Source organism: Bos grunniens, chromosome 4, assembly GCF_055505025.1.
Source record: "Bos grunniens cultivar Pamir isolate PY7600 chromosome 4, Bosgru_T2T1.0, whole genome shotgun sequence".
Classification (NCBI taxonomy): domain Eukaryota; kingdom Metazoa; phylum Chordata; class Mammalia; order Artiodactyla; family Bovidae; genus Bos; species Bos grunniens.
In genome coordinates, this window is record NC_141168.1 from 74,000,730 (window position 1) to 74,018,617 (window position 17,888).

The window sequence follows — 17,888 nt, forward strand, 5'->3', positions numbered from 1 at the left end:
TACCAGTGGGGAGAGAAGAGGAGGAGGTGGGGAAATATAATGGTAGGGGATTGAGAGGTACAAACTGCTAGGTATAAAATAAGCTATAAGGATATAATGTACAACACAGGGAATATAGCCAATGTTCTATAATAACTATAAATGGAGTTTAACATTTAAAAATTATGAATCACTATATTACATACCTGTAGCTTATGTAACACTGTACATCAACTATACTTCAATAAAAAAATTTCACACCCCTTCAAAATACCAAATTCTAAATACTGACATTTGTTTATTCCTATGAAAAATACTGATATTAAAATTAGTATGCTAAAATACATATAAAAACATGAAGTATTCATTTGTCAATATACCATACTAGTAGACAAAATCAGGACAAAAATGGATTCCCAAGAAAGCATTTTTATCTGCCTGTTTAAAGTTCCATCATGTTCAATAAAAGGCATTTGTATTTTCTACTGGGATCTGAAAATGAGGATGTTATGGGTTTCCCTAACTTGTGCAATACTAAAAGAAGAAAGTATTTTTAAATCAGCCCCAGAGTTATATAACAAATCTCCAGGTTTGAGTTTCTTTTTTTTCCCTTTCCCCATTGCCTATCTCCAGCCCCCATCCCCACCCCGACTGTCCCCAAGCACTGTTATATCCTTTAAAGCCATATTTTTACCAGACACATGCCTCAAACAGAAACCAGTTATAGCATAAAGTGATCTTCTAAAAGCTTCTCCAGGATTATTACAAAGACAAAGCTATGACAATTGTGGAGTGAAATAGGCCAATATTGAAAATCAAGTCAAAAAAGGGCCATAGGTATTTGGGGTAGGTACAAGTAATTTATTAGATGTAACTGAATCTTTGAAAAGGGTCAAGATAATTTCTCTAGGTAGAGGTAAAACTCCTTTTTCTTTATATGCAACCACCAATATTTTTTCTCCTGTTTTCCTTCTCTCCTATTCCTAACACTACCCTTGTCCTATCAGAGCAGTGCTTCTGAAACCCTGAGGCTGTGGAACAGTTTGGCATCGCTTTTGCAGTTTTGAATATCAACAATACATCAATGTTAGAGTAATGACCATCAAGGCAACAAAACAGTTACATTAAGCAGGCCTACAAATGACCAAAATCCAAAGATACTACCACTAAGTACAGTGACACTTGAGAGTCCATGAAACACAACATGAAGATCACTGAAACAGGAAATGAGGAAGCATATAAAAAGGGAGTGGGGAAAACCCACACCAAGATCATCAGTTGATAGATAAAGACATTTTCAAATCTTAAGGCAAACTATACCACAATATTTTCTTAACTGGCCTAGACATTTTATCAATTGCTAAATTACCATGGATTTTTAAGAAAATATCTTGATCTAGTTTTTATACAGGTATTTGCAAATAAATAATACAAGGAGTATAAATGCCAAACTTTTTTTAATGAAAACCTTATTTTATGATAGCAGCATGAGATACAGAAATAGCAGTTGCCAGTATCTTTTTGCATAAATCATGTTAGTGCTATTATCTTTTAAACTCCATTTCTGTTTTACATTAAATTATGAAGAGAAAAAATACATTTAGTTAAATAATGAAAAACATTTGAACAGTAATTCTGGCATTAAAATTTATTAACAGTACACTGCTTCAAAAATGTTAAAAGTATTTCATAAATGTTACAAATTCTAAATTGTCTAGTGAATATACAGTAAAAATACAAAAGATTAGTGGAAGTTACTTGAATGGTAATGACAAAGCCAAAGAGAAATGCTCCGTGACACCATCCTGTTTGCTAATTTCAAAGAACAAGGTAAAGGCCCACCTAAAGGCAGCAACAAGTACTCTGGGAAGAACAATGTCACTAAACACAAGTGACAGCGTGAAGCTGCTACTGGCCTTCCAACTTACCATCTTCCTTTTCCTCTCTGCAATCTGTTCCTCAGACTCCATTTCTACCTCATTGCTGATGGGAGTTTTTTCTTCTATATCATCAATAAAATCTGGTTCCTGAAAGATGGAAATAACTGCTTTAAGAATCTACTCCTCCATCTACAAACTACAGACACTGAACAATGTATTTTAAATAACTTTCATCCTGAACTAATTAAACATAAAAATTGTTCTTAAATTCATTTCAGAAATTTATAACTGGTTTCTTAATTCAGGAAACTTTTAAAAATCCTGCAATCAAATAATGTTGTTTTTAAAAATTCTAGTCAATAATATTATTTTATCTATAGAGACCACAAAGCCTGAGGTTTATATTCTTCCCAACACATAAACATATATATTATTTCACAAAACCTAGTGCCTACAAATACCAAGTGCTCAGTAAATATCTGTTCAATTTAAAACTTAAGGGAAACTTATGAAAATAAGACACTGGAGATAAATAAAATCTTACTTAATCTTCACATTTAAAAGGTCTTTCCACTTGTTTAGACGGCATATAACAAAATACTTCCTGGTGAAGCAGAAGAATAGGCCAAACTCTTTCCCCAAATTTATCTTACATATTTCTAAGAGAATTTCCTCTCAAAAATCTTATGTCACACTTACAGAATTTACTTCATTATGTCCCGAATATTGGGCTTCCCATGTGGCGCTAGCTATAAAGAACCTACTTCCTGCTAGCCAATGCAGGAGACCTAAGAGACAGGGGTTTGATCTCTGGGTCAGGAAGATCCCCTGGAGGAGGGAATGGCAGCCCACTCCAGTATTCGTGCCTAGAGAATCCTATGGACAGAGGAGCCTGGCGGGCTACAATCCCTAGGGTCGCAGAGACTCAGACACGACTGAAGTGACTTAGCATGCACACATGCATGCATGTTCCAAATTAAAAAAAACATTATGGCTTAAGTTTTAGAGTTCTTAATAAATAAGAACATTTATTATAAACATAAGAACAGTGTCATCTGGAAAAAATGTTTAAATTACTCAGTCTTAGAAAAATCTTATATTCAATTCTACAAGGATTTCCTGTGTGAGTTGTTCCTTAATAGTTTAACAAATATTGTACAAATTCTAGCAGAATCTGTGTTTTATGTTTATAAGTATACTTCCTTAAATAATAGAATGAACTTAATTTTAAGCCATTTTACATTAAAAAAGTTTAAAATATCACAAATTAATTTTCTTCCATTAATTTCTATCATCAAGAGTCAGTAGAGAACTTCCCTGGTGGTACAGTGGATAACAAACTGCCTGCCAATGCAGAGGACACAGGTTTGATCCCTGGTCCGGGAAGATTCCACATGCCGTGGAGCGACTAACCCCAGGTACCACAACTACTGGAGTCTGTGCTCTAGAGCCCCCCCAGGCCACAACTACTGAGCCTGTTTGCCTAGAACCAATGCTCCACAAAAAGAAAAGCCACTGCAAGGGGAAGCCCATGCACCACAATGAAGAGTAGCTCCCACTCCTCATAACTAGAGAAAGCCTGCACTTATCAACAAAGACTCAGTACAAGCAAAAATAAAATACATAACTAAAATGTTAAAAAAAAAAAAAAAAAAAACCCAGTTAGTCCTAAAATAATAAAATTCCATACCTGATTATTTGATACTGATAGTCTCAGTGGAGAAAGCTTTCTCTGTTTAGTTTCTGGGCTCTTCATTTTGTTCGTTGTTCCTTCACAATCCAGAGTAATATTCTGATTTTGTGTGTCTTTTTCTTTTGAAATATCCTTTTCTTTTTTGCCTTTCTTCCTTCTGGTCTCATAACCGCTATTGATGTTCTCCGTGGATTCAGAACTACGTTTCAGAACAGGGCACTCTGAATTTTCTTTGAGGCATGCACAATCCACCTTGTACTTACTGGAAAGAAAATCACTTAAATATTTATTCAAGACATAAACTGTAAAATTTTCTAATCCATCTTAAGCTGTATCTCTACAAAACTCTATGCTATTACTGATTGTAAGCACTCCTTTTCACTAATTTTCATCCCTGGTAACTATGACAAAATAAATTTTATTTTTTCATAAAACCAATATAATAATTAGAAGAACCAATCATAAGGATCACCAGTGATGGTTTATAGAAGGAAAAAAACAAAACTGTAAGCTAAAACTGAGTTTTTTTTAAGTAAAATGATACCATGGCTTATATCAAGGCCAAAAAAAAAAAAAGTTTACTTCAGTGTGTTATAAAATATATATGCGGAAAATGATAAAATACTCTAAATCTGACTTAAATTAAAAAATGCTAGGTAAATATCAAACCTTAACTAGTTTGTTTTATACTTAAAGGAATGATTTCAATAACCAGAGTTCTTTAAAAAGCTACCTTGATAAAAAATTGAGTCTTAATTCCTTTTGCCCTTAAGTATTCCCTCTTTCAAATAAATGGAAGCTTGAAACATAATTGCATTCTCTTATCTTCAGGCAGTGATAATTATTACTCCTATTTTAGAGATGAGATTAAAACTCAGAGGGTTAGTTTTATCTTGTCCAAAGTCACACATTAAGTACTAGGGAAAACATTCAAATACATGTCTGTCTGAGTCCAAAGACATGTCTGTCTGAGTCCAAAGACCAAAGCCTGGTGGGCTGCCGTCTATGGGGTTGCACAGAATTGGACACAACTGAAGTGACTTAGCAGCAGCACAATAAAAAATAATTTACTCTTCCAAATTTCTAATAATCCTGCTCATTTCATGTTCAACACCAGTTCAGTTCAGTTGCTCAGTTGTGTCTGACTCTTTGCGACCCCATGGACTGCAGCACACCAGGCCTCCCTGTCCATCACCAATTCCCCGAGTTTACTCAAACTCATGTCCATCAAGTCAGTGATGCCATCCAATCATCTTATCCTCTGTCATCCCCTTCTCCTGCCTTCAAATTTTCCCAGCATCAGGGTCTTTTCCAAAGAGTCAGTTTTTCACATCAGGTAGCCTAAGTATTGGAGTTTCAGCTTCAACATCAATCCTTCCAATGAATATTCAGGACTGATTTCCTTTAGGATGGACTGATTGGAACTCCTTGCAGTCCAAGGGTCTCAAGAGTCTTCTTCAACACCACAGTTCAAAAGCATCAATTCTTCGGTACTAAGCATTCTTTATAATCCAACTCTCACATCCATACATGACCACTGAAAAAACCATAGACTTGACCAGACAGACCTTTGTTGGCAAAGTAATGTCCCCGCTTTTTAATATGCTGTCTAGGTTGGTCATAACTTTTCTTCCAAGGAGTAAGCATCTTTTAATTTCATGGCTGCAGCCACCATCTGCAGTGATTTTGAAGCCCGAGAAAATAAAGTCTGCCATGGTTTCCCCATCTATTTGCCATGAAGTGATGGGACCGGATGTCATGATCTTAAGTTTTCTGAATGCTGAGCTTTAAGCCAACTTTTTCAGTCTCCTCTTTCACTCTCATCAAGAGGCTCTTTAGTTCTTCTTCACTTTCTGTGATAAGGGTGGTGTCATCTGCATATCTGAGGTTATTGATATTTCTCCCGGCAATCTTGATTCCAGCTTGTGCTTCATCCAGCCCAGTGTTTCTCATGATGTATTCTGCATGTAAGTTAAATAAGCAGAGTGACAATATACAGCCTTGACGTACTCCTTTCTCTATTTGGAACCAGTCTGTTGTTTCATGTTCAGTTCTAACTGTTGCTTCCTGACCTGCATACAGATTTCTCAAGAGGCAGGTCAGGTGGTCTGGTATTCCCATGGCTTTCAGAATTCTCCACAGTTTACTGTTATCCACACAGTCAATGACTTTGGCATAGTCAATAAAGCAAAAATAGATGTTTTTCTGGAACTCTCTTGCTTTTTCCATGATCCAATGGATGTTGGCAACTTGATTTCTGATTCCTCTGACTTTTCTAAAACTAGCCTGAACATCTGAAATTCATGGTTCATGTACTGTTGAATCCTGCCCTGGAGAATTTTGAGCAGTACTTTACTAGCATGTGAGATGAATGCAATTGTGCGGTAGTTTGAGCATTCTCTGGCATTGCCTTTTTTTGGGATTGGAATGAAAACGGACCTTTTCCAGTCTTGTGGCCACTGCTGAGTTTTCCACATTTGCTGGCATATTGAGTGCAGCACTTTCACAGCATCATCTTTTAGGATCTGAAATAACTCAACTGGAACTCTATCACCTCCACTAGCTTTGTTTACAGTGATGCTTTCTAAGGCCCACTTCAGTTCGCATTCCAGGATATCTGGCTCTAGGTGACCGATCACACCATCGTGATTATCTGGGTCATGAAGATTTTTTTGTACAGTTCTTCTGTGTATTCTTGCCACCTCTTCTTAATATCTTCTGCTTTTATTAGATCCATACCATCTCTGTCCTTTTTTGAGCCCAACTTTGCAGGAAATGTTTCCTTGGTATCTCTAATTTTCTTGAAGAGATCTCTAGTCTTTCCCATTCTATTGTTCTTCTCTATTTCTTTGCACTGATCAGTGATCAACACTGGTAGAAAGATACATATCAAACTGCCTAATTCTGTGAATCAAGGATACAATTCAAACATTATGCTCTACGCTTTGACTCTCCAAATCAGGTATTAATAGAAACTAACTCTTTCTGGGTATTTTCTTTGTGATTTTAGGATAATAGAACTGCAAATAGTAACAATGGCAACAGGTAATATTTATTCAGCACTTATTCTGTACCAGGAACTGTTTGAAACCTTTTATATGTGTTAACTTATTCTTCTAAACATTCCTGTAAGGTGGTGTTATTCTCATAATGAGGTAATGAGGCAGAAAGATGACGAAACTGGTTCAAGGTTATGTAACTAATACAAGTCACTGAGCTAGGATTTGAAACCAGAGAGCCATATTATAAAAAGCTTGTGTTTTTACCCACTACGGGAAGAGTCTCTCAAAGCAATGAGTAAAGATCCATTATGCTAAATTGGGAAATTTAACCTTGGGGCAGAGTGGGGGTGGGGAGAAAGAGCCAAAAAGCAAATACTTTAGTTATCAGGATAAATCTGACTCCAACAATCAAGTAGAGATGCATACTGAAGAAACAGAGATTTCACTGACAGATAACGTAATGGGCATTAAAAATGTCTCCATGTAAAATAGATACCACACAAACTTTTAAAGATACTACATGGATTAACTTTGATTAAGTTGTACAGTAAAGAAGTGCTGCAAGGAAGTAAAGCTATGGGAATATAAACTGGTCATTCATCCGTATCTGGTAAAAACTGAGTTTGGACACATTCTACAACCGAACACATTCTACCTCCAGGTGCCTATCATGGGGAGAACATGTACACATGCAGCATTTTTTGTAAGTCTAAAGGTCCACCAATGGTGGAATGGATAAATAACATCAGCAGTGAAAGTAATGAACTAGAGCTACACATAACAAAAGAACTGAATCTCATGAAAAGTAATGAATGAGAAAAGATAAATGCAAAATAATACAGATTGTAACTTACATAAATTTTTAAAACATACAAAATTACTGGTTACTATTTAGGGACATCTAAAGACATTGTAAAAACATTAAACTCACCAAATTAAAGGTGGCAGTTATCTCTAGTGAAAGAGGGAATAGAAATGCAATCTGGCTGCTAAACATGAGGGCCTTCAGTGGACAGTGTTTTGTTTTCTTAATTTGGAAAGTAGGCACATGGACTTTTTTGGGGGGGTTCACACAGCTTGCAGGATCTCCGTTCCTTGAACAGGGACTGAACCCAGGCCATGGCAGTTAAAGCCCAGAATCCTAACCACTAGGTTACCAGGGAACTCCCTACATGGACCTGTGTATTATTATTTTTTACAGTAAGCTTTTTGAAAATTTAAATTGAAGTTTTTATACTCAGAATTAACTTTTCTTACCCCCTAGTGTTTCAGAACAATAGTTCTCAGAGTTTCCTTGCAGGATCTCCACAAACCCTTTCAATTTATATTGCAAAGAAAATTTGGCACAATTTTTCTTTTCTTTTGAGGGGCAAAAAGTGAAATCATCCATTTCTATTGATTAACCAAATTAACTGAATGACTAAAATTGCACACCCTACCTAAAATACAAGAAAGAAAAGGAAAAAATTCTTAAACAATGTCAGTATTGCTGAATTAGAATTACAAATTATTATACTATAAGCATTATATAACAACAATAAATAAGAAAATTTAGAATTTTAGAATAAAATTTTATTTTTTAGAATAAATAAATAAAAAAGAAAAACTTAGAAGAGTTAAGCAACCATGCTATAATGGAAGCTGATACCAAAATGTTTGTTTCCAAGTATTTTAAATTGCCTAATGGTAAGTAAAAATAAAATGCTGTAAAAGTAATGACAATACCTATATTTTTATAGGGACATTCAGAAATTATTTCAGAACAACAGACTTGAACTTACCAATTCCCATAGTCAAAATCAAAGGCAATAGTAATTTCGGTTCCCTTTGGAATACTTTGTATAGAATAAATATAAAGATGTATGGTTCCATCTTCAATTTCATGCCTCACCTGTTAGTTAAAAGAATAATTTTATATTTCCAGAAGTAGTTTTGTATCTCTATAAATTATTTTCTACCTTTAGGAGCATTTCATCTTGCAATTTTGAAAACTATTCTTTTCAAAGTAATTCAAAATACAACATGGAAAATACACTATTAATTATAAGACTTGTACATAAATCAGTGATTATCAACTGGGAAGGAGGTATACATCAATGCAAGTTTGATACAGGCTCAAGTAGCATCAAAATGAAAATACTCTATTTCATCAGTTCTATGATGCACATTTTTTCATCTTTTAACATCTCTGAATGAGAGTTTTACAACTGATGGCATCTTTGATTTAATGAAAAGAAGTAATGATACAGTTTATAAGTAAACAGTTAGAACAGTTTAACACTATACTTTTCTACGGTACACACTGTTCCAGGTACGTAGACACGCATTAAATCCTTTAGTCCACATAACATCTTTTTACAGATAAAACTGAAGCACAGATAAGGATACAAAGCTAGTTAAGTCAAATAGAAGACATGAACCTACAAGTCTGGCTTTAAACCCTACACTCTTAACTGTAACATTATGAAACTATAAAATGTTTATTTTGGTATGAGAAAAAAACAAACCAGAAATATTTTATATACCACTTCTAAATCACAATTAAAAAAAAAAAAACTTTAGAGAAGCACATATAAAATCAACTTTAGCTTTCAGCTTTGTCATCAACTTTGATCAAATCAGAGCATATATTTGACTCATAGAGCTTCCAGAACAGAGAAGTCCAATATTTTCTCTTAGAATGAACATCACTATTTCTTCAATATGTAAAGTAACTGAAGACCTCACAGCCAGTATCATCTTAATTTTTGTAATGGAAAGACGCTAGGCACTAGAAAATGCATCAATGGATACAAACTGTTGATCTTTTCTGGCCACCAGACTTCTGTGCTTAATTTAATACTCAGATTCCACACATTCCCTACCCCTGCCTCCCCAAAGGATTTATGTATGCTAACCTCTGCATTGGGTGTACAAGAACGCCTGATGAACCGAGCTTCATTCCCAAAAGTCCTTGCATCAACACACATTTCTAGGCCATGAAATTTAGAATAGAATAAAACAAAAGGGTATGGTCTACAAAAAAAGAAATACATTATAAACTATTAACATTTTGAATTTAAGAAATTTCTAAAAGACTCATATTAAGTAGGGAGGCCAAGATTTGAATACAGGCAATCTGATACCAGAATTCATTCGTAACCACTAGGCTAATTCATGCTAATATGATTTTTACCTGCTCCTATAACCTTACCTAAGCCAAAGAAAATTAATTAGTTCAAGGTGGGAATTCAAATTTACAAACAATGATAGAAAGGGAATGACTACTGCTTTTACATAAGGATTCATAATGAGATGCCATTAAAGTTCCTATCACTCCATTTAAGTGTTTGAGTCACAGCACTGTTTCAGATCAAATCTGTTAAGTAAAAGGGAAAGATTCTTGTGTATCTTTCATAAGTAATACAAGTTATAACAATACAAAATACTTAAATAATTATAGTATATAGGTTGAGAATGTTATTTCCCTAGAGAGAGAAAAATACTTCCAGACCTCAGGGATGCAATGGCTATCATAAGATCACATCAATTCCCATTCCCCAAATCACAAATGATAGAAGAGGCCTCCAAAGTCCTTCCAGTACCAAGAAAGCCAGAGCTGAAAGTGGTGACAATAAAGTAAGACCAAATCTAACATACTCTGATAAAAGAAGGACATGGTCACCAATGGTCTTTGCAGGTTCTAGCAATCCTAGATGGAAAGGGTTCCTCATAACATCAGGTAATCAGAGATTTTCATTATACTATACTGCTACAGTTTATCTTTAAGTAGATTGTTTTAAGACTGTCAACAAAATAGGATGGGTAAGATTCTAAGGAATGCATCTGCATCTTTTTTGTTGTTATATTTTATCATGGTTCAAAAGTTATCATCAGTCACTGTTCAACCACACTATAGTTTTAAATATTAAAATGATTAGAGAACAAAATACACATTATAGTTAAATTAGTCAAAAATTCAATACTTAACTATAGAAAACTAATATGGGAAAATAAATATACCTCTTAAAGAAATATCCATTTGCTTCAAACTGCTCTCTCAACATAAACTTCCCTCTGTATTCAATGATAAGTGCATCAGGAGGCAAATCTTTTGCAGATTTCAGAATCTTCTTATTTTTTTGTATATGGCTCTACAATGGGAGAAAAGTTGAGATTAACTAAACCAGATTGCTTCTGGACTTTCCTGGTGGTACAGTGGGTAACAATTTGCCTACCAGTGCAAGGGACACGGTTCAGTCCCAAGTCTGGGAAGATTCCACATGCCTTGGAGCAACTAAGCCCATGAACCACAACCACTGAGCCCATGTACTGCAAATACTGGAGCCCGCTTGCCTGGAGTCTGTGCTCAGCACTAACAGAAACCACCGCAATAGTTTCTCTTTGAGCACTGCAATGCAGAGTAACCCCTGCTTGCTGCAACTAGAGAAAGCCTGTGCGCAGCAATGAAGACCCAGCACAACCTAAATAAATAAATAATATAAAACCAGACTGCATTCAGTCTAAGTACTTAAAATACACAGTAGAAAAACATTTTTGTTCTATCATCTTTTGGCAAATGATATATTTACCTCTACAGGGGGTTTGAAGATCAAATTGTTGGTATTCAAATCTGATTTAATCTCTTTTTTGTCATTTCCATTGCCCAATCTCAGAGCTATTCTTTGTGCCTCCCTCTGAACACTCTCACTATATTGGTTATTATTTGCCTCTTCATATTGATCCATCCATGCTTTGATTTTTGTCTCCCATCCAAAATTTGAAACATCAGATGAAGGATCAATCTCCGGAGCTGAGCCCTAAAATCACAGCAAACTGAGCATTAATATCTAGATTTTAAGTATTTATACACACACACACACTAAGACAATCTATATAAAAGAATATAAACTAGAAATAATGATAGGCTTTCTAAGTAGGTCCCAGTGGGGAAAAAAAACCCACAAGTGAGCAGCTTACTACATTTTATACTGATGGCAGACACACGACTTGGAAAACTGAAGGAAGGGGAGTTAATCTGAACAGCAGAAACTTTTTACTACTGTAGCCAAATTGGAGCTATCAATAAAACTGCAACAACCCAAAACAGTCTACGGTTTAAAAAAGACAGTATACGAAATACTTTTTTGAATCTACCAATATCTAGTGTACGCTCACAGTTGTATTTAACCAGAAAAAAAATTTGCAATTATACGTAAACTATACATATTGCATATTAAGTATAAACTTATTTTCTGATATAATACTTCAACTTTTACCGTGTTTGTAACAAAAATATACTCTGATACCTTAATTTTGTGTAATTCCAAGATCTGTAATGAACTGTCCACATGATAAATTTTACATGAGAATAAAATGTCTCACACAGTGGGACCAAGGACCTTTAAGCTTAAGTGCTTGCCCCCCTCCATATCCCCTTTTAAAAGGTTTGAAAGTGAAAGAAAAGTGAAAGTGAAGTCACTCAGTCGTGTCCGACTCTTTGCGACCCACGGACTGTAGCCCACCAAGCTCCTCCGTCCATGGGATTCTCCAGGCAAGAATACTGGAGTGGGTTGCCATTTCCTTAAGAATGCTAAATGCTACACCACAGCAGTATCTTTTTTGATCCACCTCCTAAAGTAATGAAAATTTTAAAAACTGAACCTAACTGAATTTAAATGCTTTTGCACACCAAAGAAAACCATAAACAAAATAAAAAAGACAACCTATAGAATGGGAGAAAATACTTAACAAATGAAGTGACTGACAAGGGATTAATCTCCAAAATAAACAAACAGCTTATGCAGCTCAATTGAAAAAAATAAAAATAAAAAATGGGCAGAAGATCTAAATAGACATTTCTCCAAAGAAGACATACAGATGGCCAAAAAGAACGTGAAAAGATGTTCAACATCACTAATCATTAGAGAAATGCAAATCAAATGAGGTTATCACCTCACACTGGTCTGAAAGGCCATAGTCAAAAAGTCTACAAACAATAAATGCTGGACAGGGTGTGGAGAAAACGGAATCCTCCAATCCTGTTGGTGGAGATGTAATTACTACAGCCGCTATTGAGAATAGTATGGACATTCTGTAAAAAGTAAAAATAGAGCTACCATACGATTCAGCAGTCCCACTCCTGGGCATATGTCCAGAGAAAACCATAATCCAAAAAGATACAGGCACCCCATTGTTCACTGCAGCACTATACACAATATCCAGGAATGGACAACCTAAATGTCTATCTACAAATGAATGGATAAAGAAGATGTGGTACATATATTAAATGAAACATTACTCAGCCCTAAAAATAACAAAATATAATGCCATTTGCAGCAACATGGATGGATGGAGAGACTGTCAGACTGAGCAAAAAAGAGAAAGACAATTATGATGATATCACTTATATGTGGAATCTTAAAAAATGGTACAAATGAATTTATTTATAAAACAGAAATAGAGTCACAGATGCAGAAAACAAATTTATGGTTACCAAGGGTGAAAGGGTCAGGGGAGGAATAAATTGCAAGATTGGGATTGACATATATACTAATATAAAATAGATAACTAAGAAGGACCTATTCAATATTCAATACTCTGGGAACTCTACTCAATACTAATGACCTATATGGGAAAAGAATCTAAAAAAGAGTGTATATATGTATATGTAAAACTGATTCACTTTGCTGTATAGCAGAAGCACACCACAGTAAAACAATACTCCAATACAAAAAAAAAAGGATGCTAAATGCAAAGTAGTGAAAAGTTACAACCTCTCAATAGGTTTTATGAAACAAAAAGGGAATCCCTTTTCTCGCTGGAATAAAATTTATAGAAAGGCATAATTACCACATATTTTTAAAATTTATTAAAGCCAGACTCCCTCAGTTATTTGTAATCTCAGGATGAAAATGAATTAATGCAGATAACAAAAACATATATTGTATCTTACTGATAGTATAATTCAAATTTATAGTGAATTTATAATGGACTTAACACAAAGTTTCAATTAAGCTGTTTGTAAATGCTGTTCTGATTTCTACAGAACTAAACATCTTTATGAGAAGATAATTTCCATAATGTGTACAACTTGATGTAAGTATGAAATCTTAAAATCACGTAAAGATTTCAAGAAAATTTTTATATATGCTGTTAAACATGTACATGTGTACAGTTAACACTTAACTAAAATTTACCATCAGTCCACCTTACGTATAAGTAAGTAAACTATCACAAAAAGTATCTCCTCTATAATGAAACAAACTATAGTAAGTTGTCCAGCTACTTGATAGGAGTAGGTTTATTTTACTAATTGATATTTTATGGGCTCACGTATTCCACATTAATAATTGATCACTTGATAAATAGATTTTTATACAAATATGAAACATTACATATTTTGGCCTTTATTTTTATTTATTTTTCAGAGTTTTTCACAGTGAATATAGTTTATGTAATACAAAAATGTTTTTCATATATTATATAGACAAGTCTACAAGCACTTTTTTTTAACTACCCATTATTTATTCATAGAGGTACAGTTGATTTACAATATTATATTAGTTTGAGGTGTATGTCAGTGGTTCAAAATTTGTATAGATTATACTTCACTTAAAGTTATTATATAATAGTGGCTATATCCCCTGTGCTTCTTATTATCCTTGTAGATTATTTATTCCATACACAGTAGTTTGTAACTCTTAATCCTCTAATCCTCATCTTACCCTTATCCCCTCTTCTCCCACTGGTAACCATGTGTTTGTTCTCTGTAAGTCTGTTTCCATTTTGTTGTATTTATTCATATTGTTTAGATTCCATATGTGATAACAATGATATCTGTCTTTCTCTTACATGACACTACATATTAAGATTTTTATCACCTTTATTAAAGAAATCTAGTCCATTTAAATTTTCTTTTCTGTTTCCCTTTTAAAAAAAACAAAACAAAAAATTCCTCTACAGAAGTGGATCAGAGCTCTTCTGTATCTCTTGAACTTCTTTCATGTATGACAGAATCACTTACTGGAAATGTTATGATCATAAACAGACATCTTCCTTGAAAAGGAAAAGATTTTCAAAGATGCACAAAGCATTTTTAAAGTTTTAATTTCTTAGTCACTTCCTTACACAATAAATGAAAACATATTTCAGTTAAGTAAAGATGCTCCTTCCTCATTAAGTCTGATATTCAGATTAGATAAAATGGAAAGAAAGGAAAACCACTGAAGGATCAATAGATCCAAGAGTTTAATATAAAACCCTTTTCCAGATCTCTTTACTCTGGCATCATAAAAAATACCATAAATACAAATTTAACATGGTAAACATAAAATACCCAACTTTAACATATAAAGAACATTTTATAAGACTTTGGACTTGCAGTATGTTGAACAACACCATGTATTAACATTCTTAGAAAGAATAATCATTTGACAGCTACTTAATGATCTGTTTTTCAGGAATGTGGGATAATTAATTATTATACTTTATACTATGGGGACAACAGATACATTTTAATATTATTCCCACATCCCATTTTAATATCTGCCAACTTGAGACACTTATTCTCCTTTACTACCTATCCTAGAAACCTAAGAGTAACACTGTGTAGCTGATCTGTATCATCCAACACAAACCTATCTTTTAAGGGAAGGCAGAGTTGGAGGAGGGTGGGAGGGTTGGGGTTTGAGGGGCAGGGCTTGCTTCTCTCAGCAATCCTGGCATCTACAAAATTAAGGATGTATACTAATTATTCAAGGTACAAGTAACAAGTTTGTACTTACATGGTGAGTCTATGGTGATTTCAAAGTATTTTATAACTACTGACTTGACTAAATCCCTAGAATTCAAACTATGTAGAAGAGCAAAATTTCAAATTTCAAGTGTGATTTTGCATTTATATGTCTAGTATACTATAAAAAGTGGCACTAGAGACATGGAATACAATGATAAATGAAAAATGAATCAATATTAGAAATCATTTATGTTATCTCCTCTTGTTTAATATTAACAGTGTTAATAAACTCCAAGAATGGTATATATTAATCCAATTAGAATTCTCTATGGTCCCACTTCTTCCCACTTTATTTCATAAAGATAATAAGCAATGAAATGACACAGAATGCAGAGAGCATTAATGAAAGATTATGACCAAGCAACCACTTAGTAAGTTGTTAGATACTTGACAATTGATAGTAAGGGCTTAGATTCAATGTGTTTACCTTAACTCTTGATGATTTCCTAGATCCTTCACGAAAGGCCTGAAATAACACAGAATTCTGAGTTAGATCTTTAAAAACTGGATAAATTAATATTTAAGAATGATCTCACTCAAGCTTTTTTTTGAAATTGCATAAATTACACAAAATATGGTAAAAACCAATATAGTCAGAACTAAGGGAATACTGAAGTAAAATCATCTACTAGAACACTAAACTATTAAAAAATAAATACAGACAATGCAAAAACATGAAAATATGTATGCATATAATGCTAAGAAAATGTCTAAATTTTCTATTTGCTCAATATTAAAATACAATCATGGAAAAACACCTGATAAAAGTTGGAAGGTATTAAAAATATTATAGAAGTTTTAAATCATGAGCCAAGATTTGGCGTGGGGATAAAACAATTTTGTTATTACTTTAATTTTCTAGGTCAACTAGCAAGTAGTATTTGAGCACCTATTGGGACTCAAATAATAAACAATGTGGTAAACAGAATTGTACTTAACAAATATTTAATGGGAACTCTCTATTCTGCCACATTCTAAAGTGGAATTTAAGACTCACTTCACCACTCCACTCCACAAAGTGAGTATATTTAGAGAGATTAACTCTGTATTTAAAGAGATTAACAAACATTAAACCTAGAGTAAGCACTATAGTTCCAAATTTAAGTTCCAAGTTTGTGTGTAGACTGTCTGTTGGAAGAGAGCAAGTTTTGTTAAAAGAGAGGAGGAGGAGGAAGAGAAGCAGCAGCAGTAAGAGCAGCAAAGAATCTTCACATAAAATATGGAAAAAGAACCAGGAACACAGAAAATGGATTTGTTCAGCCATGTGGGAAACTGAACACAATTCTGGTACTAAAGAAATAAGAAAGAAGGCATGCAATAAGCAAAAATATGTTGCATTAAAAAAAAAAAAAAACTAGCATACCACACTTGTACCTACTAAAAACAGTATGACATAAGACTGGTTAAAAAAATGTAAAATTAGGTCATGAAAGTCAGTCAGATTTTAAGATTCTGGCTTAAATACTTTAAGTTCTTCATTATGATGGAGGAATCTATGAAATACCTCTCAACAGGGAAGGGCTTCCCAGGTGACGCTAAGAACCCGCCTGCCAACGCAAGGGGCATAAGAGACATGGGTTTGATCCCTGGCTTGAGAAGATCCCCTGGAGAAGGAAATGACAACCCACTCCAGTATTCTTGCCTGGGAAATCCCATGGACAGAGGAGTCTGGCAGACTATGGTCCATAGGGTTGCAAAGACTTGGACACAACTGAAGTGACTTAGCATGCAGAGAAGTGATATAAAACAATATTTGCAGAAAATGTCATAACCAAGTGCAGAGTGACTGAAGTGGAAAGAGGATAAAGCTGGAGAAATTAAAGAACGTATTACTATACTACTATCAGGGCATACTGGGTTTGTAGAAGCAAAAATGAAGAAAAATAAGAAAACAGAGAAGAGACATTCCAAAGGAAAAATCAATAGTGAATATCAAAGACTGAAGATGATTTACAGATTTTAAACCTGCATAATGGCTGTGCAGCTGAAACAAAAGAAAAATCTGAAGTATGATGAAAGAAGATACAAGTTTGGTTTACAGAGGAAACACTGAAAGAAAATAATAAAAGAACATTCATAAGTTAATATGTGCTGACAATCATTTTATGAAAAAATATCAAGTTTAAAAAATTCAAGTAAAACTGGAAAATTTTAACAATAAAGTTTTAAAACTCCTAATATATGGGTCACAATACACAATCTATGTCTTTAACAGTGTTAACATTTTATGTCAAAGCTCTGAATTGCTAAAACAGCAACCAGCAACACCTTACTAGGTGTTTATGAGTATTTTTAAAAAGTCGTCTGTCCAGAATGTCCACTGTGAACTCCATTCACATTTTTAACAATCAGCCACAACAACAGGTTGAATAAAAAGCAAAATTAGATGCATCTTTTTGCTATGTATTTTTAACTACATACTGCCCCAACAGTAGTAAAAACATAACAGCAAAGCAAACTAGATCTTTACGCCCAGTTCTTAGATTTTTTTTTTTCCTAATCCTTATGAAGTATTACTAACTCAACATGAGAGAAAAAAACCGTTAATACCTAAACAT

The 17,888-nt window shown here is 34.0% G+C and overlaps 1 protein-coding gene across 7 annotated transcripts in view; it reads right to left on the reverse strand.

Moving 5' to 3' along the window:
* The window catches only part of KMT2E (lysine methyltransferase 2E (inactive)), a 91,208-nt gene that overhangs the window by 21,286 nt on the left and 52,034 nt on the right, over nt 1–17,888 (reverse strand). For all 7 annotated transcript variants that reach the window (XR_015162700.1, XR_015162699.1, XR_015162701.1 and 4 more), the window contains 7 exons: nt 15,758–15,796; nt 11,126–11,353; nt 10,557–10,687; nt 9,452–9,569; nt 8,336–8,445; nt 3,550–3,814; nt 1,908–2,006 (listed from right to left, as the gene is read on the reverse strand). Coding sequence is in view for 4 of the 7 variants with exons in the window: in XM_086396956.1 (XP_086253082.1) it covers nt 1,908–2,006; nt 3,550–3,814; nt 8,336–8,445; nt 9,452–9,569; nt 10,557–10,687; nt 11,126–11,353; nt 15,758–15,796 (990 nt within the window). In the remaining 3 variants the exon portion in view is untranslated. The remainder of the gene's footprint in view (nt 1–1,907; nt 2,007–3,549; nt 3,815–8,335; nt 8,446–9,451; nt 9,570–10,556; nt 10,688–11,125; nt 11,354–15,757; nt 15,797–17,888) is intronic.